This window comes from Gastrolobium bilobum, unplaced genomic scaffold (genome assembly GCF_033153095.1).
Source record: "Gastrolobium bilobum isolate Gb01-03AN ecotype WA unplaced genomic scaffold, APGP_CSIRO_Gbil_v1 utg8229, whole genome shotgun sequence".
In the NCBI taxonomy this organism is placed as follows: domain Eukaryota; kingdom Viridiplantae; phylum Streptophyta; class Magnoliopsida; order Fabales; family Fabaceae; genus Gastrolobium; species Gastrolobium bilobum.
In genome coordinates, this window is record NW_026896985.1 from 46,693 (window position 1) to 69,279 (window position 22,587).

General features: G+C 33.7%; 2 protein-coding genes across 2 annotated transcripts; both read left to right on the forward strand.

The window, feature by feature from the left end:
- The first annotated feature begins 11,026 nt into the window (after positions 1-11,026).
- LOC133303213 (putative invertase inhibitor) lies at positions 11,027-11,581 on the forward strand. Its single transcript, XM_061503095.1, has one exon. The coding sequence runs from the start codon at positions 11,030-11,032 to the stop codon at positions 11,579-11,581; it is 552 nt and encodes a 183-aa protein (XP_061359079.1). The 5' UTR covers positions 11,027-11,029.
- A 9,599-nt stretch (positions 11,582-21,180) lies between these two features.
- LOC133303231 (pectinesterase inhibitor 12-like) lies at positions 21,181-21,903 on the forward strand. The gene has a single exon (XM_061503112.1). The coding sequence runs from the start codon at positions 21,214-21,216 to the stop codon at positions 21,790-21,792; it is 579 nt and encodes a 192-aa protein (XP_061359096.1). The 5' UTR covers positions 21,181-21,213; the 3' UTR covers positions 21,793-21,903.
- Positions 21,904-22,587: the final 684 nt, after the last annotated feature.

The window sequence follows — 22,587 nt, forward strand, 5'->3', positions numbered from 1 at the left end:
TCTACAAAATCTAATAAGATTTGAACCCGTACCCATATAAAATGTGGACCAAATCCTTAACTAATCACGCCCACCTTTGTTCGCGGACTAAGGAGTTTCTGCCCTCTCTATTGTAGTCTTGTTACTTGCAGTGACAATATGGATTTTTGATTGTGTTTCGAGTTTTTTTTTTTAAAAAAGTAAAAAAAAAAGTATATTTATTTTCGACATCCTTTTTTCATATTTGAATGAGAAAGAGGATTTTCTTTACGGGTGAATCACATTTTATGTTATTAAAAATTTTAAAATTCTTTTCATTCTAGAAAATTCTAAGATTTTAAAAATCTAAATAAAGAAAAAGATAAGAATTTCCAGTATCTTCTTTGACCAAGAACTTATGAGCATTGAATCTTATAAAAGTTTTATTGTTTGTTTACCAAAAAAAAAAGTTTTATTGTTCAGTGTCAGTTATCTGTCCCTTTTCCGTTTTATGTTCTTTGAAAACTTTTCTCTCCTTTTACTTTCTGGTAATATGTTCTTTTGAAGCTAACAAGTCATGACTAACATGCTATGTAGCACCGATACGACACGCGACACGTGACACGACACGATACGACACTCCGACACGTCAATCTTAAAAAATTATGGATTTCGACACGTTGGGACACGTTTTAATATTAAATAATATTTTTAATATATATAGTGTATATTTTATTTAATATTTAATAATTTAACAAAAAAATGAAACTAAATTAATAATACTCATTAACACGTTATAAAGATGGAAGCTTTAATAAAAAAAAATAAAAACTGAGATGAGAGAGAGATATAATATCAGATAGAGAGATCAAATCATATTAGAGAGAGATCAGAGAGAAGAAGATACAACAAGAGCGTAATAGGAATTGACAACAATGATGCTGAGATGATCTCTTATCTACTTAAGGGGAAAAAAGAAAAAAAATAAAATTGATATGATCAGTTGGAAGCTTTATTAATATATTATAACTTTTAAAAAAAAAAATTTAAAAAAAATAAAAAAATTACGAAAATGCCATTTGACCGTGTCGGACACGGTCAAATTCGCGTGTCGGAATGGTCAACGTGTCGGAAAAAGTCAACCGCGTGTCCGACACCGTGTCGGAGCGTGTCGGAGCGTGTCGCCGTGTCGGAGCGTGTCGGACCCGACTCTTCCTGTTTTTACAAGTGTCCGTGCTTCCTTGCTAACATGAGTAGGACGACATTTAGACGAACGAAAACTAGTAGATTGCTATTAGGTACCCGTGCAGTACCATAAATAGAGCGGAATAAGTTCAAGAATAGTGGACAAATCAAATCATTTGATTATTTGTTTTTTTTTAAAAAAATTTAGAAATGTGCTTACTACCCGCTAAAAAAATATTGAAATGATTAGGAGACATTTGGTAAAAGAAAAATTTATTTTTATCAGAAAAAATTAATTTTCAGGAATATGATGAATTTTTTTTTTTCGGGTAAGTTACTAAAAGATGTTTGGTAAGCCAAATTTTTCCGAGAATGTTGTGTTAATTGTACTGATACTGTGTGTTAATTTTTCCACCACATGAGAAAAAAACAATTTCATCCCATCAATGATAATCTTCCATAACCATTTTATGAAGAAAAACAAATGATTGGGAAAAAAATTTTCCTAGCTATACTTTTACTTCACCTTTCATGAAAAATAGACAAATAATTTTCTCCATCCCATTTTTTCTAGAATTTTTTTTTTCACCTCCTACTAATCACCGCGTTAATTTTTTCTATCTTTCATAAGATGTCTTTGTTGGAATTAATGAAAGAATTAATGTACAATGATCCATTGGTTATGAATAAGAAATGGGTTAATAAAGAAAAGAGAAAAGGGAAGATGAAGAGGTGTGTGGGTTTAACAAGTCTCACATTGGACAATTAGTAGGAAGTGAGAGAGTATATAAGCTCCCACCTCACTCTCTTAGATTGGCCCTTGGGTCACTACATGTTTTATGTAGGGGGAGGAGCTAGGTGAACTTTGGTCCACCACACACGCACGCCGCCGTCCGGCCGGTTCAGTTATTTTTTAATATTTGTCCAAAAATGTATCTGTTGCTTCCGTCCAACCCAAACGTTTTTACCGCCGAATTTTTGAGCAGTGTTGAACCGAACCAGTTCTTCCCCTTCGTGAACCAGTCACCGGTTGTGTCTGCTCACTGAACCGGTCACCGGTTGTACCTGTTCATCGGAACGGTCATCGGTCGCACCCGTTGGCTGCCGTCAGACACGGCGGTTCGCCGCCAACGACTGTTCCTCGTGACCGGTCAGTATCTATAAATAGACACTGACACCTTCAGAAATTCATCCAGTTTTTTGTGCACTGAAACTCTGCCGAAATTTTTCTCCTTCCGGTTTTGCATACTGCCTTTCATCCTCCGGTGTACTTTCCTCTGGCAATAGTTGTGTTCGTTTGGGTTGCTGATTGGTAGTGCCATCATTCTTCAGACGAAATCTGTTCTATCCTGGGAGACAAGTGTCCATCAACCTTTGGCATCTGTAAGGGGAAAAATTGTCTTAAGGAGACACGTTCTGTGGGCTCGGATTTTTATTCTTCTACTGCATACATTCATTCCTCTGATTCTGTCTGCTTTATCACACTCCTCAAGTAAGTCTGTTTTAATTATTATAATTGCACAGTGATAATTCTGATCGTCTACCTCCTCTGTTATACAAGGGTTCAAATCTATTAGTGATGTAATATCACCCACTGTCTTCAATAACAGTCTTTACTATACCTTTAGATTTAAAACTGATCTTCACTCGAACATGTAATGGCTCTAGGATGCAGATAAATTTTTACTGATAGAGCGTGGTTTGCAAACTGATCTGCAATGCTTATACGTACTGTTGGACAAGTGGCTTCAATACTCAAGAGTGGAAGTGAATTGAGTTTTACAAAAAAAATTCGCAAAATGCCTATTTTGATATTTTAAAGAGTATTTCATCAATAAAGTGATTTAATAAGGAAAGATCTAAGTGTGAGAGCAAGTGTAGTGATCAATAAAGTAAGCAAGCAAATAGATAAATACAATCTAGAAATGCAATTTCAATACTTAAAGTAAGGAGTTTAAGGTTAGAGAAATTGCAAACTAGATGTATCCTGGTTCGGTCCACTACCGTGACCTACGTCCAGATTGAAGCCACTCGATCAAATCTTTTCACTAGCTATCAAGCTTAAGGGTGCTTGACAAACCACTACAACCTTTCAAGACTTCGGGCTCTTGATGTCTTATAATTTTTCACTCCAAATTTTCTTAAGAATTTGGTGACCTCTCTAGTGTATAGGGTTCACTCCCCTAACTATTCAAGAAATCAAATGAAGGTGTTTAACAATGGCTAAGTACTCTCAAAGTACAAATAATACAAGTTGAAGAACAATGGTTGTTGACACTCTCACAAGAATAAAGCTCAAAGATGATTTATGATCAAGATGATTGAAAATAAGCAAATGATGTGAATTAAAGCAAGAATTATGATCAAAAAGAGTTGTCCAATCAATGGAACAATGGTCTCTATTTATAGAGGGCTCCCATAAGCCTTTGTACACTCATTTACGCAAAACTAGCCGTTTATAGCCGTTATTTTCGTCTTCTGGTGCAGTAGGAATCGATTCCTGCTCATAAGGAATCGATTCCCAACCTGTTAAAAAGGTTGGAAATACGTTTATAAGCATTTTAAAACCTTTTCAACCATGTTTAATTGATTGATTGAATCTTGAAAACTTGTTTTCATAAATACGTGATGCTATAAATCTTTTGTGTAATTAAATGATAATTTAATGCATGTATTTCAGCAGAAATATGTTTGAGCTTACTCATCCAAGAAGTCAATTACCCTCACAATTAATTCTAAGTCCTAAAGTATATTACTTGAGATCTCTTGGACTTAGATTCTTCTCTTGAAGCTTGAATCTTGAAGGACCTCATGAGTGTTAGTTGTTTGTTTCTTTTTTATTGTTGCAACTTGAAGCTTTCCTTCCATACTTTGTTTGTTATCATCAAAATTTTAGAATCTTTACATTATGCATTGGTTCCACAATCTTTCTATTTTTGATGATGACAAACTCAAATTGAGAAAATGATTAGCGTAGCATGTAGCGTGATAAAAATAGAATTGAAGCTCCCCTTAATCTATTGATTTATATAAACTATGAAGATCTTTTATTTTTCAAGTTTATTCTCCCCCTCTTTACCTTAAATATGTCTTCCTCATATAATGGCGGTGTTTCTCAATTGACATATCTTCTTCCCCTTTGGCAACATAAAAAAGTAATACATAATCCAACATAATAGTATATAATTATGGTTAGTAGCTCCTTAGATGAGCCAATTGTTGTATATAAATAATATCGGTCTGCGTGCTTTATTTTTTTAATTTCTTAATGGTGAGACCAACCTTAAATATGTGTGAGTAGAAAAAAATTTCCTCTCTCATATGAAAGGAGAAAAACAAAGCCCATAAATAATACCTATATGTTTTGTTGAGGAAGAAAGATATAATAAACCCATTAATTCTCTTGTATTTTGTGTTTTCTCTCCTGTTAGGAATTCCTCTCCTAACTCAATGTGACAATTGTGTGAGTAATGTGTCCAAAGAGTGGTTCTGTAAGCGCGATATTGAATCGTGCATGATGGGTGCTAATCGTGGAAGATAGAGACTAACAGAGAGGTAAGGCCGTGCAATTACCCATGTCGGTGAGTTGCGACCAAGTTCGGGTCAGAATTCATGCATTTGGTTCTGGGTAGGCAGTGGCGGAGCCACATCAAAATTTTAGGTGATGCCGAATTTTTTTGACATATTAAATTATTAAAATATTTATTATAATTACACAATCTAATTAGCAAAAAAATTTATTATAAATTCTAACATACTTATCTAAATTATGTATTAAATAATATCACGTAACATTAAAAATTCAAATGAACAATTATCAAAGCAAACATATAAAAAGGCACTAACCTTTTCGATAAGCATTTCAAACATAAGAATTTCACTTTCCTCTCACAGCATAATAAGTAGGGGATAAGTTATTTTATCTACCATTTTTTTCGTCTACCTTTGCCTATCACTCTCCAACATCGTTAGATCGGAATCTTAATAAGAGAAAGAAATAATAAATGTAATTGAGATTCTGATCCAATGGTATTGAAGAGTGGTAAGTAAAGGTATGCAAAAAAATGGTAGGTAGAATAACTTATCCCAATAAGTAATGGACAAAGCATTTTTCTAAAGATATGAAAACAGACAAATATAATAAATATATGCTTAATAACATTTAATAAATAATTTAAAATATAATAGAAAAATGCATACCTAAAATTGTAAACGACACTCTTTTAAATTGATAAAATCTTCAAGGATAGAATCTCGTAATTCTTGAATAAGTTACTTTGTACTTGAAACTAATTGTATATCATTCAAAATATCTTGAGATTTTTGTTGTAATGCTTGAAAAAGAATTTCAGTGATGCTCATTATCTCTTTCATCAAAAATAAATTAAAGATAAATTTAAAGGAAGTGATCATCTTATAAGCTGCAGTAGCATCTCCTCTTTGAGAATAATTAAGCCTTTATTATGATTGCAATTGTAAGTCACAAATTAAGGCTATGAAAGTAATTTTAATTGATGGGTTAGGTAAAAGGGTTTGGGTATTGGGTTTTACATATTTTTCTGATTGAAAAACATAAATATAATTATATTTATTTAGATGGTGCCAAATTACAAATTTAATCTTAGTTAATTATAATTAATTATATATTATATATAACAAGTAAATTTTTTTAAAACCAGGCAAGTGCCAAGGCACCTGCTGACATAGGAGTGGCTACGCCACTGTGGGTAGGGGTGTGCAAAATAACTAAAAAATTGAACCGAACCGTCCTTAAAATAACCGATTTTTAAAAATCGGTTCATGAACCGAACCGATTTTTAAAGAACCAGTTCATGAACCGAACCTGTTTTTAAAGAACCAGTTCATGAACCGAACTGGTTTTTAGAACCAGTTTAAGAACCGAACCATTTTGAACCGAATCGAACCGTTTTCAAACCGAACCAAATATATTTTTATAACTTTATTTTATAAATTTTAAATTTTCTTTTCTTTTCAAAAGAGGGTCGATCCGAACCGGTTCCGAACCGAACCAGATTTGAACCATTTAAATAATTTCGGTTCGATTTTTTAAAAAATTCAGTTTGGTTCGACTCATGCACATCCCTAGTTCTGCGCCTGGTTGAGGTTTAAGACTAGGATAATCAAATAATAACCCCCCAAATAATATTCTATTCGAGGTATTATTAATTGTGATATAAAAAAAGATGAGCACACTCAAACGAAAATAAAATTTTGAACATAAATGAAATGTTTTTCTATGATTAAAAATAAGAGTTAAAATATTCAATAAAACACTTAATGAAGCTAATATCTTTTTTTCGCAGTGTTTGAAAGGGTTAAAAAAATATTTGACTCCATTTACAAATCAATTTCTATATTTAAAATTCATAATAAAAAATAGCAACCGATTTCATTTTAGTCTCAGGATTTTCATAATATCAACTTTGTAATCAAATGGTACTCATTCTACAATATTCTCTCTTCAAATGTTTTTTAATTTTACCTTTGTTATTAAAACTGCTTTTTCTTAATCAAACATTAATGTCATAACTCAAACTAGATAACAGATGGGGTGGCGGTGATTTTCGTTTACATCAGCAATGTAGGAAAAAAAAAACTGAATCCTAATCATCAAAGCATGTGAGTAGAGCACTGAATAAGTTCTAAATTAAGCTATATCACCAAATCAAAGTGTCTAACGTCGCATTCAGATTCATCTATTTCTCTAAACTTGAGAAGCATTAATACAGCATTGGTTTACAATTAAATGTTTTTTTTCTTTTCTATGTAAAACTACATTTATAATCAAAAAGCATAACTTAAAAGAATGAGTATATATATATATATTATAAAATTCAGTTATGTATCAAATTCACCACCGAACCTGAATCTATGATTGCATGGTAGCTCTTCTCAAAGAAGCACTTCCAGTTTTGGATTCTAGCACCACCGCAGTGCCGCGCTTATGGGATGTTTCGCTTAATTAGTTTATTAAGCGTGAATGCGTGACGCAAGAAACCATGACAAGGAACGATTGGCACCTTTATAAGGTGATCTCTCTAATGGTTGCCTGGGAAAGAAAAAAAAACAGGAAAATGGGGCCATTTAGGTACATTTTTATTTTTTTATTTTTATTTTATAAAAGGAAAGGCTAAAAATCTGGAATTTTCACGTGGTTCTAAACAATCCTTACTTTTTTTTTTAATAAGATTTTACCCAAAGTCCTATACAACTAGAAAAATCCTGTATAGCGAGGGAATTGCTATGAAAATTCCGTCACTAATTTCATCATCGCTACTACTTTCTCTCGCAAATTCCTTCGCAAACGATTTTGCGAGGAAATTTACGAGAGAAAGTAGTAGCGAGGATGAAATTAGCGACGGAATTTGCATGGCAATTCTCTCGCTATACAAGATTTTTCTAGTAGTTAATTGTTAAGATTCTTCCCTTGGCTCTCAAAAAGCTTATCAACCGATGTGCTGCATTATGGATACCTAATACATTTTTCAGTTACTGATATTCTTACACCCAAAATTTCATATCTAGTCATTTTTTTCCATCTAAATTAAAAATTCAGTTGAAGCACATTCTCAAGACTCAAATTTGAGAGCTTTTATTAAAGAGAATAAATTCCTTACTACTTAAATCAATAGTTATTCGTTCACACCAAGTTATTTGGTTATTGATAAATTAACTTTGTGGCTAACAATTAATTAATATTGCAGTTTCTTACTTAAAAATATATTGTTAATTTGTTAGCTAAAAATTAATATTATTAACTAAAAAATAACTCATAAGTAAATTAGCATACATGAATAATAGAGTTTCATACTTAAAAGAAACATTTTCCTATACTTTAGGTCCTAAACTTGCTTATACGTCAACGTCAAATTAATGTATATAACGAGAGAAACGAGAGAGAAACGAGAGAGAAAATGAAACGCAAGCTGCTTCACCTTTCGACTTTTGAGAATAACAATCAGAAAATGGCTAAAGTTTTTGTGCTTTTATTACAACTCCAAGCTATACAGGTGAGCGCGTTTGTCATGCAATATTTTTTTTTTCTTTTTTTTTTAAAACTTAAGAAGTGTTTTAAAATTCCACTTGGTCATCAACTTGATTGAGGTGTGTTGGGTATAGCTCATAGTTCGCATGCTGAGTAGGGTCCTTGTTATTGGGGTCAGCAGAAAGACACTTTGATTTATTGTAATTTTTCCTTTTTTTAGAAGTTTGAGTCAATGAATAGCTGCGGTTATAATTTTCTAATTTTATTTATATTCTTCTTGTAAACTGAGTGACTTGTAACAAGTGGTTGTTAGGTGAATATAGTACAAACAAGCTAGATGTAGCCTAAATTGAGTAAAGCAGGATAAATCAATGTATCAATTCTCTCTCTTTTTCTCTTTTCGTTTTGCGATTTGTGTGTTGGGTTAGTAATTCAACTGGATCTCAAAATAATATATAACAAATATTAAATTATGAGTATTATGTCAAAAAAATAAAAGTGATCCAGTAATAAGCTTTTCGATCCTCAAATAAGGGGGACTCAAGTTAAAATTTCATTGCTGACAAAATCTATATATTTTACACATTTTAACATAAAAATGAGTGAATCGCGGGTCATGACTGGTTCACCGGGGGTCATGACCGATTGCTTGGAAGTATTCCACTTATCAATATTATAAATTTAAATAAAATAAACAAATATTGTAATTAATATACATAGGATATATATAATTAACTTTAAAAAAATTTAAAATTTACAGAAATTAAATTTTAAAATTCAAATATTCTAATTTAATAATAGGGTCTGATTACATAGATTGATGACACAATTACATTTGTTTTTCCTGATCAGAAAATTCCTCCCAAATTTCCGTCTAAACTATTTAATCTTTTGTCGATGTCCAACCATCTATTTATAATAATTTATTTCCATTTTTTTAATTTAATGATGAATTTTTAATAAATAGCTCCTCGATATTAACTTTAGAATTTAGATGATAGAACCATTGTTGTCAAAAACTAGTGTAAAAACATAAAAAATTATGTTTTTACGCTTTTATTAAAGTGGTGCGTGTTAAAACGCAAGTAAAAACGGTCTTTGATAAAAACTGGTAAAAACGCCGTGTAAAAATGGCAAAAACTTGTGTTTTTACTGTTTTGACCGTTTTTACTTAAAACAATTTTTTTTTTAAAAAAGATTTACAAAAAAAGAAATTAAAAAAATCCAATTTTCGTTTTCCTCAAATCACATGCACATATCTTCATATCTTTTTGTTTGGATATATGACTTTTATAATTATGTCTTATAAAACTGTAATTCTATTATAAGTTATGCTATGAGAATTGTTTTGTGTTTTTGAATCATTGTGTGCATTGATAGAAGTGAAATTATATCCTGATCCAAAATTGCCGTGTATGAAGCAGTTAGAACAGATTGATTATCCATTAGTTATCACTGTTTATAATTTTGATATTTGGTTATCAAAAATAATTTTCTTTTTTAGATAGATAAGTGGCTCAACACACATCTTTATATGTGATATTTTTTTTACATATATATATATATATATATATATATATAAAATTTTATATCTTGATCTTAAGTAGTATAATGTAGAAACTTTACGTTTCGTGTCGTTTTTACGTTTTACGTTTCTACCACCCATTTCCATTTCTACGTAGAAACTCGAGTTTGACAACATTGGATAGAACTGGTATTTGACTGAACACTTTATTACCCGCAGTGGAAATTATCCTAACCCGCCGTTTATTTATGCATTATAAATTGGGGTTTGATTTTCTCATGTTAAATGAGAATTCAATTCTCATGTTATAGAGATAAAAAAACATGTGAGACCCATGTGTTAGAAAAAATTATATGTAGGACCCATGTCAGCACGGAAATCGAAGGGTGTGTAGGAAAATTTAAATTCTCATGTTAAATGAGAATTATAAAACCCTTATAAATTTTTTTTATTAATGGAGTGAAAAATAGATTGGGGTAAATTTATCTTTAAATCAAGTGAGAAAACCTATTAGGATTGAGGAGGATTAATTTTTTTTTTCTACATTCCAATCGACTCTTTTTAGTCCTATATTTCTTTTTTCTTTTTTTTTTTAATTTATTTCCGTTTTTGCAATTTCTTCTTGTTTTTTGTTTTGGTTTATTGGTCGTCCATCCCAATTAATTTGAGAAACATATAACATTGATGTTATTTTTAATTTACAATGATAGTAACAAACATTTGAGCACACTTTTTTTTTTCCAAACTAGAAAAATATAAGAAAGTGCAAACAATATGGTAATGAAATAAAAGAGTCAATTATTTTTCTTTCTACTTTGTTGAGTACCTATATAATGTTTTACTTTTTTGCGAAGGATTTTACCTAATCACCATCTTTATTTTGAAACTACGTGAGTAATTTATTAAGATTAAAAAAAAAAACCTTAAAATGTCAGCAACTACTGAAAACCACATCCCAATTCTCTTTTTTGTTACTACATACCATCCATCCCTTTGCTGAGAGCTCACATGTATGCATGCGTTACGGGACAAAAATTTCTAGCGGTATCTAGCTAATGTGACGTACATATAGAAAAAGATTACCAAAAAAACCAAATCAGAACAGAGAAGCAAGCAGAAAGCAACAGAATGTTATCTTCTATTTGGCTTTTGCCAGAGTAATTAGTTTTCCTTCATTAATCAACAACATGTATAGCATCAGATTCTTACCAAAACATGCACCAAATCATTAGTCCTTACTTATAAATATATATAAAATGCATAGAGTATTCATCACATTACAAGGTCTATATTGTATCCCATTTCTCACAAGCATACCCCAAAAGAAGAAAGAAAAGAAGAAGAAGAAATTAAGAATGAAACTCCCCTTTTACCTAGTGATTTTCATTCTCTTTCAATTCCTCTTTCAATGCTCAAATGGCTCCAATATTATCCATCAGTCTTGCAAGGAGGCCTCCAAGAATGACCCAAATTTGAGCTATGATTTCTGTGTTGCATCCCTTGATGAGGCTGCTTCCAAGAACAAACCACCCACTAGCCTCGAAGCTCTTGTGGGCATGTCAATTCAGCTAACCAAGTCAAACGGAACCAACATCATTTCATTCATTTCAAAGCTCTTGAAGAACCAAACTTTTGATCAATATGCAAAGGCTTGCCTACAAGATTGCTTTGATCTTTACAAGGATTCACTTTCAAGTCTAGAAGATGCTATGGTTGCTTTCAAGTGCAAGGATTTGGACACAGCTGGTATAAAAGTGAGTGCTGCCTTGGATGACTCTGTTACCTGTGAAGATCAGTTCAAGGATAAGAAAGGTGAAATATCTCCTTTAACAATGGAGAACCATGTTTACTTCGAACTTAATGTAATATCTCTGGCTTTCATTCAAATGTTTCGCCAACACTATTGACGAAAAACATATAAACAATGTGTGTATTGTGAGTCTTTAAATTAATTTTATTAGCTTTCTAAATGCCTCTGTTATTGTATATCTATATATATATATATATATATATATATAATTGCAGCGTGTGTAATTTCTCTATTTGTTATGTTGTATTGACATTGAAATTATATAGTTTAAAACCTCTTCATATGGCAGAATGGCTGTGAACTTGTGAAGGTGTTTATTCTTTATGTTTTTTGTGACTTTTGGTTGATGGTGTTGCGTGATGATCACCACCAAAGTTTTTGATTCCTTTTAATAATTTTGGTTTTTGGATGGTGCCTTTTTTTTCTTTTTTCTTTTTTTTTTTGTGGAGATTGACCTCGTAGAAAAGTTAAGAGACCATTTTTCAGCATGATTTGACAAAGTGGACGATGAGGCCCACCATCCATCTACTTTGCACCTGGGTTGGGCCGTTTTCCCTGCTGGTGCAGGCCCAGTCTTTGTTGGCCTTATTATTAATTCCAAATATAATAAATGTTTTATTTTTTATTTAAAATGTTTTATTTTTGACTCCTTATTCATTTTCTTTAAAGTACGTATTGGCGATATTAATAAAACAAATAGTAAATTGTCGAACACCTTTTTATGTTAAGTCTCAATATTTTTCCTTTTTCATGTTATGACTAAACTAAAAAAAGCAACAACAAAATCACACTTAAGAAAACATTTGCTCTTTAATAAACAACAAAATCACACTTAACAAAATCACACTAAAAAAAGCAACAACAAAATCACACTTAAGTCTCAATATGCTCATGTTTTAAAAATGAAGAATTTGAATAAATTCCACCTACATGCATGGAATTTCTAAAGTTCCTGATATGTCTATTCAAACTTAACCTTCGTTTTAATTAGAAAGTTATCATCCCCTTATAGGGATTAAGCAATACTTCACATTGGGCTTCTTCATCTCTAAACTAAGCCCAACAGTACCTTCACAATAATAGAAGCCACTCTAGCTCCGTCTAGCCCCTTCTTCTAAGACCTATTTACTCAAATTCATTAAAATCAAAATCTAATAAGCATTGACGTCAAAACAAAAGCACTCATCAATTTAGTAAAATATTAAGCTCTGCATTCTATACTTGTAATTCAATAAGTAAATTCAGCTTCAAATTACTATATAAGCATAATAGACATGCAGCTGTATGTTGACATAGAATTTGATTGGCTCGTAGCGCTGATAATTGTGAAGCCCTTTAAGTTAGATGAGTTTATGAGAAACTTCAAGGAAGTAAAGTTGCATCCTTGGTAAATGCTTGATCTGACAACAGCTTCTTTAATTTCTTGTACACTGATTTCCTTAACTTGATTTTGCCAAACAATGCAACTTCTTCTAATTATTTTTAGGAGAAGGATATACTTACCACTAAAAAAGTTTACAACCTTTACAACCAACCTAATCATCGTTGATTTTCGTCAATCTAACGATTATCATTTATTAGAAATTATTGGGTCGCATATATTAGTTAATTATTAATTCCAATAAATGATAACCGTTATATTGACGAAAATCAACGATGATTAGATTAGTTGTAAATGTGGTTGTTGCGTTCACAGCAAGTGCTCCGGTCGTACAAGTAATATAATATTTAAGTAAGAGATCGTTTCCACGAGGATTAAAACTCAATCACTAGTTCACTACTTTGACTTAAGTTCGACAATCGAATTTAGATTTGTAGGATCTGATTTGAAAATTAAAATACTAAAACTAATTAAGAACAAGAATTTAAAGATTTGAATTAATTAATAGAAAAGAACGTAGCTAGGGTTTCGATTTCCTTCAATCTATCTATTACATTTCAATTCCTTGTTTAATTTAATCGTCCTTAATATCAATCAAATCAATTTTTTCTAATGTAATTAGGATTCAATCCTTTGATACCCTAAGTCTTTACAATCTTGCAAGTACCATAGTTCCTCGGTTATTCCCCAAGAAAGTCAGTATTATGTTCAAGAATCTTAAGACTGCGCAAAACCCTATGTCTATCCCTATAATCATAAGGATTACGATGAAATTGTCAGGTAAGGATCATGCATCAACATTCTTATTGTCATACAATTACCTAATATCAATCTACAAGATTCAAGCTCATAGAAGGTATTAATAAAAGACAATTTCATTCATGATAAAAAGGAAATTAACTTAAAGAATTGTTCAAAGCATAATAAAGAAATTGAATTCCATCTAACACTAACTACTATGAAATTTAGCCGGGCATAGCAAAATAAAAAAAGAAAGAAAATATCAAAGCTTCCCCAAACTCCATAGTTGATTGGTGAATCTTCAATACTTCCGGTGCAGACTCGTTTCTGTTCCGTCTCCGCCTCTCACGAACATGAACTGATGTTCCCTTCGCTTCTCCGCTGCCTCTAGTCACCAAGAATTCTTCAAGAATGTGAAAAAGTATGTAATTCTACCCTAAATTGTGTTTTTTTAGCTCAAGAATTCGTGCCCTAGATGGTTATTTCAAGTGGGCCTAAGTTGGGTTTCTGGGGTGCTGTGGGGCGCTTAAGCCTCTTAGCTGATGCATGAAAATTTTATGTGGCGCGCTTAAGCGCGCTGATGGGCGCTTAAGCGCGCACTTCGAATCATAACTATTACTCTTGGTCGCGCTTAAGCCTTGAGTTGGGGGCTTAAGCGCCCTCAGGCAGTGACTATTTGCTCATAAATGGAATATTTAGAATTTTAGGGGGCTTAAGCCCCATATTGGAGGCTTAAGCCTTCTCTTCAAGAACTTCGTTTTGTTTCTTTTTCTTCAATTTAGATCTTCAGATCATCAGCTCTTGATCTTTATCTCTCAAATCTTCATATTTTCTTCCAATTATCATCAAATTCCTTCAAAACAAGCAAATACAATTTATTTAATTCATAATTCACAAGTTCATGTTTTTATGTCAATAAATCCTAGTTTCTACTCATTTAACTTGATAATTGATATAATATTTGTCTATAAAACAAGATAAACTAAATATTTATCAGTGGTAAAATTTTTTGGTGGTAAGTATATTATGCCCCTTATTTTTATTATTTTCCAAACGGGCTACAATTGGTATTTTTTTTTATTATTATTAAAAATTATGTATATCGAAGATCAAACTGTTTGACTGCACTCTTGGTAAGATGTATGAGCGTTGGAGACCATCATGTCATAGATTTTTAACTTAAAATCTTCAACTGGCAGTGCCCACACTCAACCCCAGTTAAATGATGTCCTTGTTGAATGTGCCTTATTTTGTTTTCGTTCATCTTTTGTATCATGTTTTTTTTGTTTTGTTGACGTTTGACTACACTCTTTTACAGCATTATTTGAAAAGGTCAGAGAATATAAGCGGTGGAGTTGATAGAACTTTGTCTAGAAAAACTGAAAGTAAAATCTCTAGTTGGTTATGAACGTGTTGATGTACTTATAATGTAGTAATGATGACTAACTTGACGGCTAAAGCAGCGTTTTAGAACTTTTGAGCAAAAAAATCTTCCAATTAAAATTGATTGGATAAGTTTTTCCAAACTAATACAGTCAAATACGTCATTGATAATGACGAGATTCATGCCAATCAGCGCCACATAGGCAGTCCTGTTACCGTAAAATTTCGGAAGGCCGAAACTTTTGACTCGGGTATCCAAATCAAATACTTTTTTTTGATTTCAAATAACTTTTCGAGATCTACGTAGTGACACCTTATTTGACATATTTTATCTCCCACAAACATAGTTGAAATTGCAATAATAGTTCCACAATTACAAGATCATTTAAATCCAAAAGATCCTGAGTTCTTTCCGAACCAACACCATGAGCTGCCGCAGTGCCATCTTCTGGATTTAAATGCTCTTGTGATTGTGGTATCATTTTTACAAATTCGAGCTATGTTTGTGGGAGATAAAATATATCAAAAATGAGGTGTCATTGCGTAGATCTCGAAAAGTTATGTGAAATAAAAAAATCATCTTATTTGGATACCCGAGTCAAAAGTGTAGCCTTCTTAAATTTTACGGTAACAGAACTATCTATGTAGCGTTGACATGGCAAGAGTCCACTAGTACCGTCAATAGCAATAACGTGTTTGACTGCATCACCCAATAACTTTAACCGCACAATTCTTTTGCTCAAAAATCTTGTAATGGCGCTTTTCCTCTAGACATAAGATTGTGTTCTTTGTTTCCTATAAAAATGTGTGGTAAAATCAAAATTTTACTTTATTATTTGGATTCACAAAATATTTATGTTTGAAACTATTGGGAAGATGCAGCAACCACGATTTGCATGCCACACAATTAAGGTAGGATCAAAGTTCAAATCCTATACTAAGCAATTGTTAGAGGGTCTTCTAGTAGCGAAAGTACCTAATTTGTGAATTGCATATACCATTTGAGTCGTGCTACATCTCACCGATAGTTGAGAGAGAGAGGATAAGACTTGAAAAAGGGTATTCTAACATAGCAGCTTCATAGGTTCCTCACATTTTATTTTGAGATCATCAAGTACAATTTTCAGCCACAGTAACTCACAAATGCCTTGAGCCATAGCTCGAAATTCAGCTTCTGCACTTAATCTGGCAACCACATCTTGTTTCTTACTTCTCCATGTCACCAAGTTACCGCAAAGAAACATGCAATAACCAGTGGTAGAACGACAGTCAGTCACGGATCCAGCATAATCAGCATATGTGTAGACTTCTAAAGATAGATTGCCATCACGTCGGAATAACAATCCTTTACCAGGAGTACCTTTAAGATACTGAAGAGTTCTTTCTACTGCCTGCATGTGTTTTTCTTTTGGATCGTGCATAAACTGACTGACAACACTAACAACATAAGCTAGGTCTGGTCTAGTATGGGCCAGATATATCAATTTCCCAACTAGCCGTTGATATTGTCCTTTATCAACTGGAGGACTCTCTTCTTCATATCCCATCTTGTGATTCTGCTCAATAGGAGTATTAGAGGGTTTACACCCGAGCTTTCCTGCTTCTTTGAGAAGATCAAGAACAAATTTCCTCTCGCTGATAAAAATTCCTTTGCTTGAATGAGCTACTTCTATCCCTAGGAAATATCTCAGTTTCCCAAGGTCTTTGATTTCAAACTCAGAGGCAAGCCGTGTTTACAGAATCTTTCTCTCCACAAAATCATCACCTGTAATAATAATATCATCAACATATACAAGGAGCACAGTAAGCTTCCCATTTTGGGAGTGCTTGAAGAAAAGAGTGTGATCTCCTTGACTCTGTCTGTATCCTAAGGTCATCATAACCTTAGTAAATCTTTCAAACCAAGCACGAGGTGACTGCTTTAATCCATACAAAGCCTTTTTTAATCTACAAACTTTATTTTCCCCCTTCACAGAATCAAAATCAGGCGGGATTTCCATGTAGACTTCTTCTTCTAACTCACCATTGAGGAAAGCATTTTTCACATCAAATTGATTTATATCCCAATTGTAATGGGCAGCAAGGGATAACAAGATTCTCTTTGTATTCATCTTTGCAACTGGAGCAAAGGTTTCTTCATAATCAATGCCATAGGTTTGAGTGTAACCTTTGGCCACTAATCGAGAGCCTTATATCTCGCAAGAGTGCCATCAGAATTATATTTCAGGGTATAAACTCATCTGCACCCTACTGCTTTCTTTCCGTTGGGTCTATCAATAACCTCCCATGTTTTATTTTTCTCCATAGCATTCATCTCCTCTTGCATGGCTTGAGCCCAATTCCTATCTTTCAAGGCTTCATGTACTGATTTTGGGATTGCAATAGAATCTAGTGCTGAAACAAAGCTTTTGTGCTGCACAGAAAGATTGGCAGAGGAAACAAAGTGGGAGATAGGGTATTGAGTACAAGAGGGACATGAGGAACAAGTTTTCTTGTGACAAGATCTTTTTCCTTTTCTAAGAGCAATAGGTAAGTCATCAGAAGTAGAAGCAATGGGTAAGTCATTAGAGATATCAGAAGAAATAGACAAATCATGAGAGGAAATAATATTAGAATCAGAAACAGGAGATTCAGGAGACTCAGAAGAAATAGGAGATTCAGGACTTACCAGTGGTTCAGACGATTGAGGTTGCTGGTGAGACAATATGGGTTGTATCAGGTGTATTTGAAGGTTCTGACACACCAGGAGCAGACACACTAGGAAGAGAGAAGATTGATCCAGACTCAAAGAAGGAAGGGGACGAGTCTTCTGAAGAACTGTTCTCCCCCTGACGATGAGGACCCAGGAAATAAGATTCAGATTCTTGAAAGGTAACATCCATAGAAACAAAAAATTTCTGACTTGGTGGATGATAACACTTGTACCCTTTTTTATAAGGGTTATAACCAAGGAAGACACACTTAAGAGCCCTATGATCCAACTTACTCCGAAGTTGTTTATGAACATGGACAAAGGCAACACATCCAAACACTCTTGGTGGAAGGCTCTGCAATATGGGAACAGAAGGAAAGAAGGAAGTCATGGAATGAATATGACTGATATTGTTAAGGACCCGTGAAGGTAAACGGTTGATCAAAAAAGTTGCAGCTAATACTGCTTCTCCCTAATAAGAACTAGGAACAGATGTCTGGAAAAGTAGTGCTCTAGCAACTTCAAGAAGGTGACGATTTTTCCTTTCAGCAACCTCGTTTTGTTGAGGGGTATCAACACATGTGAGCTCATGAATCATACCTCTGTCTGAAATGAATAGTGACAGGCGTTGATTGACGTACTCAGTACCATTATCAGATCTGAGTCTTTTAATACCCTTACCAAACTGAGTCTCAACCATGTGATGAAACCGAATAAATATCTCTGGTACTTCAGACATGTCTTTCATCAAGTATATCCATGTTATCCGAGTACAATCGTCAATAAAAGAAACAAACCACCTTGCACCTGAAACACTGTGCACTTTAGAAGGGCCCCAAACATCAGAATGGATAAGAGAAAAAGGTTCCCTGCTTTTAATAGTGCTAGAAGGAAATGACACTCGATGGTGTTTTGCAAATTCACAAACATCACAATGAAAGGTCTCAACCGACTTATTGAGAAACAGAGAGGGGAACATAGACTTTAAAAGACTAAATGGTGGATGCCCCAGACGCTTGTGATGGAGCCAAATCATAGACTCTGCAGTAGAAGGATGACGTGTCATTAATAACTGATTTTTGCTAGCATGGTCTGGAAGGAGATGATACAACCCATCCTGTTCATTAGCAACTCCAATTGTCTTCTTCGTGGTAAGATCCTGAATAAGACAATGAGAAGGAAAAAATGTGATAGAACAATTCAAATCAGTTGTAAGTTTTTGAGTGGAGATAAGATTAGTAGAAAGCTGAGGAACATAAAGAACATTTTTAAGAAACAAGGAAGGTTGAATTTGAATGTTACCAGAACCAATAACTGATTTATGGGATCCATCAGCTACGGATATAGTATGACTACCAACAGTAGGATGATAAGAACAAAACAACTCAGTACGACAAGCCATATGATCAGTTGCACCAGAATCCAAAATCCATGAGGTTTTAAAATCAGTGCAAGAAGCAAGAAGAGATATAGAACGTGTGCTCTTACCAGATAAGATCGAAGAACTATCATGCTCGGCCATTCTTTAACAAAAAAGTTAACAACCAGCGATAAAATCAACCAAACAGAATATCAAATGACCTCTGATCAGAAAAATAATCACAGATCCAGACAGAAGACAAGGAGACGAGAAGAATGGTGGTGGTCCGGTCCAAAAACACGGCCGCACGCGCCTCCACGCGCCGGAGAAAGGAGCTGCGCGTGGGATTCACTCGCCGGGAAAGGGGCGGCACGTGAGAGCGCGTGGAGGGGCTTCTCCGGCTGAGATTTTTCTGGTGTGGTCGTCCGGTGATCGCGCACCTGTCTGTGGGTGGTCGCGGTTGAAAAGTCACCGGAAAGTGGTCCAAATGGTGAAGACAGATCTGATTGGAGGCGGTCGGAGGTGTTTCGGTCGTTTGTGGCGGAGGAACAGTGCGTAGAATGATAGAACGGAGGAAAAATAGGGTCAACAATGGTCCCCTTGGTCCAAAAGATCCCCGGAAAAATTTTCCGGTGGCGGCTGATGGCAGCAAGAGGCAAAGAAATTAGGGTTTTGTTAAAAAAAGAAGATAATATGTGCGGAAGCAAAGCCCTCAGATCGAGAGCTCTGATACCAACTTGAAAAAGGGTATTCTAATATATTATAGAATTGTAAATAATCTGTACAAAAAGGGTTCTCTATTTATAGAGAATACTTGACCTAATTTTGACCTAATGGGCTTGGCCCAATACAACAAATAAATGACTAAATAATTATTATTTACAACAATAAGAAAAGCCAAGATATCCCTTATAAATTGGGGCAAATGTCTATGTAGCTGTTTATCTTTATGGGGAGCTTTTAAATGTGTGTTGGGTGTAATCACCATTAACTTGTATGTATTCTACCTATTTTGGAAGGTTAAAACAGTAATCTTATCGCACAACTGTTTTTTTTAGGTAAACTATTTTTTTTTTTGGAGTTACCCAACCCTAATTACCTCTTTGAGGCGAGTTGGCTCCCTCCGGTATCCCCACGAGCTTCGACTCTTTGAGCCGGCTATGGGACTAATCCGGAGTGCGGGGGAGCAGTGATGGCTAAAGGTTCAGCCCCCTCCCCAAGAATCCAAATTACCAACTGAGCTGCACCCATTGGGTTTTTTTTTGGTAAACTATTGCACAACTGTTTTAACTAAATGTTAGCTGAGTATTGGAGAAAACTATTGTTATTAGCTAAATTATCACACATATTGTAAAGAACCACTTCAACTCAAAACCTTAAGGTGTTGAGTGAAGGCCTTTTTAATGATTTATATTATTTTCTAACACACCTCTTCACGTAAGAACTCTTTGGACTTGAAGTGTGGATATTGCATAGGCCCAAGTGGGGGGCGGTGAGATCGAACTCGTGACCTGATGGTCACTTAAGCTCTTACCATGTAAAGAACTACTTCAACCTAAAACCTTAAAGTGTTGAGTGAGGACTTTTTTAATGATTTATATTATTCTCTGACACCTACGAGGCTTGCCTTTCAATAAGCAATTTTTTTGGCAATATTCTCCATAGGAACAAGTGATTTTTGGCATGTTTATCTGGTATGAGGAGATCCCTTGCCTTTGGTTTCTAAGAATTCATTCTTCAGAATTTACCCAAGGGTGACAGGAACATTTGGCAATTCCATGCTCTACTATAATATGCTATAAATCACCTCAAGCAAAAATTAAATTGTTTTGTCCATCCACTGTGGTCCTTAGTGGGTAATTTGTCATCTGTGTGACCTTAGGAAGCTTCCGCAGTTAAAATCGTTCTCATGAAAGCACCGCTAAAGCTTACTTTTTATACACATTATAACATTTCTGCAACACCTCCTTATACAACGTAATGTAAAAGCTAAACGGTACTTACTGTCTTGTTATGGAAAATTAAGCAACAAATACGAAGCTATTAAGGAAACTTCCTTTATAATAGTACTTCCCACTTCTTGAAATCCTTCATTTATATGAACCGCACATTCTTTAGCTATAGCTCTGCACCAACATTCACACCACTTTCAGTGTATATACCAAATAAATAATGTTGCAGTCTTCTTTCTTGTGCTTCTCTTTCAGCCATTTTCTCTTGTTTCTTATCACAATCCCTCTTGGAACAAGCTCTACCTTGAGCAATGACATAATTGACCAAACCTGCAAAAAATGTGCCAACCAATCCATCATCTTGAGCTACAACTTATGCTCAACATCTCTTCCACTAATTCCAGTGAGTCACTCCACAAATCTTCAAGGGCTGGCGTTAATTGCAATGGAGCTAGCTCTAGAGAATGTGACTAACACTCTGGCAACCATAGAGAAACTATTAGATAGTACAAGCTTTGATAACATTGCTTTGGGATGCTTAAAAGATTGCTTGGAACTATACACTGATGCAGCATGGACAATAGTGAATTCCATAGGAGTTTTCTTGTCTGGGAATTATGAAGTAACTAGGACGTGGATGAGTTCAGTTATGGAAGCAGCCTCAACATGCCAGAAAGGTTTTGTGGAGAATGGTGAAGTTTCTCCTTTGACAAAGGAGAATTACAATATCTTCCAGTTATGTGGTATTGCACTTTGCATCATCCACTTGTCTACCCCTGCAATTGCAACACCTTCTTAATTATTAACTCACACATCAAGATATGCTGTCTTCCTTACTAATAGAAAATAAAGTTGAGACATTAGTATCTCAAAATAGACAATAAAAGTTACAGACAATATTGTTATGTTTAAAGAGATAGAAAGTAGAAACTTTGTCCCTCAAAGTTCAAGTTTCTAATAATCTAACTCCGTATCCGTTCCAGTAAGACGTTATTAACATAAAACTCGGAACTAAAGATATTTTGGATAAAAAGGGTTAAACTCAATAAGTGTCGGCTATGATGTTTATTAAATAGACAAAGTAGTTGCACGATAAATAGTAAGATAACATTAAGATAAAATATAAACATAATTAAGAATATCATATAATAAGTTGTTGGGAAAAGTGTTTATCATTTTAAATGACACAACTTATATTTTTTCACTCTCACAAAGAGGTGGGACCTACACCTTTATTTTTTTTGTCAACTCTCTCTCCTCCTTTATCTATCTATTTCTCTCTTTTAAAATAACACAACTTTAAATCTTTTAAAATGATACACACCTTACCCTAAGTTGTTATCCTCTATATTATCAATAGCATCGTAATGTTGGAATATTAAATATGGGGAAAAAGTTTGTCCTTTTGATAAAAGTTGTGTTCTTTTAATTTTTAACACTATATACTACGGGTAATATATAGTTATAATGTGAAAAATTGTTTTTTTTTTCTCTTTTCTACTTATAAAGTGAAAAAAACAATTTTTCATATTATAATTATATACTACTTGTAATACATAATATTAAAAATTAAAAAGATATAACTTGTATCTTT

What these genes read in the sequence shown, in the direction of transcription:
- LOC133303231 (XM_061503112.1), top strand. Translation starts at nt 21,214, where the DNA reads ATGTTGCAGTCTTCTTTCTTGTGCTTCTCTTTCAGCCATTTTCTCTTG.
- LOC133303213 (XM_061503095.1), top strand. Translation starts at nt 11,030, where the DNA reads ATGAAACTCCCCTTTTACCTAGTGATTTTCATTCTCTTTCAATTCCTC.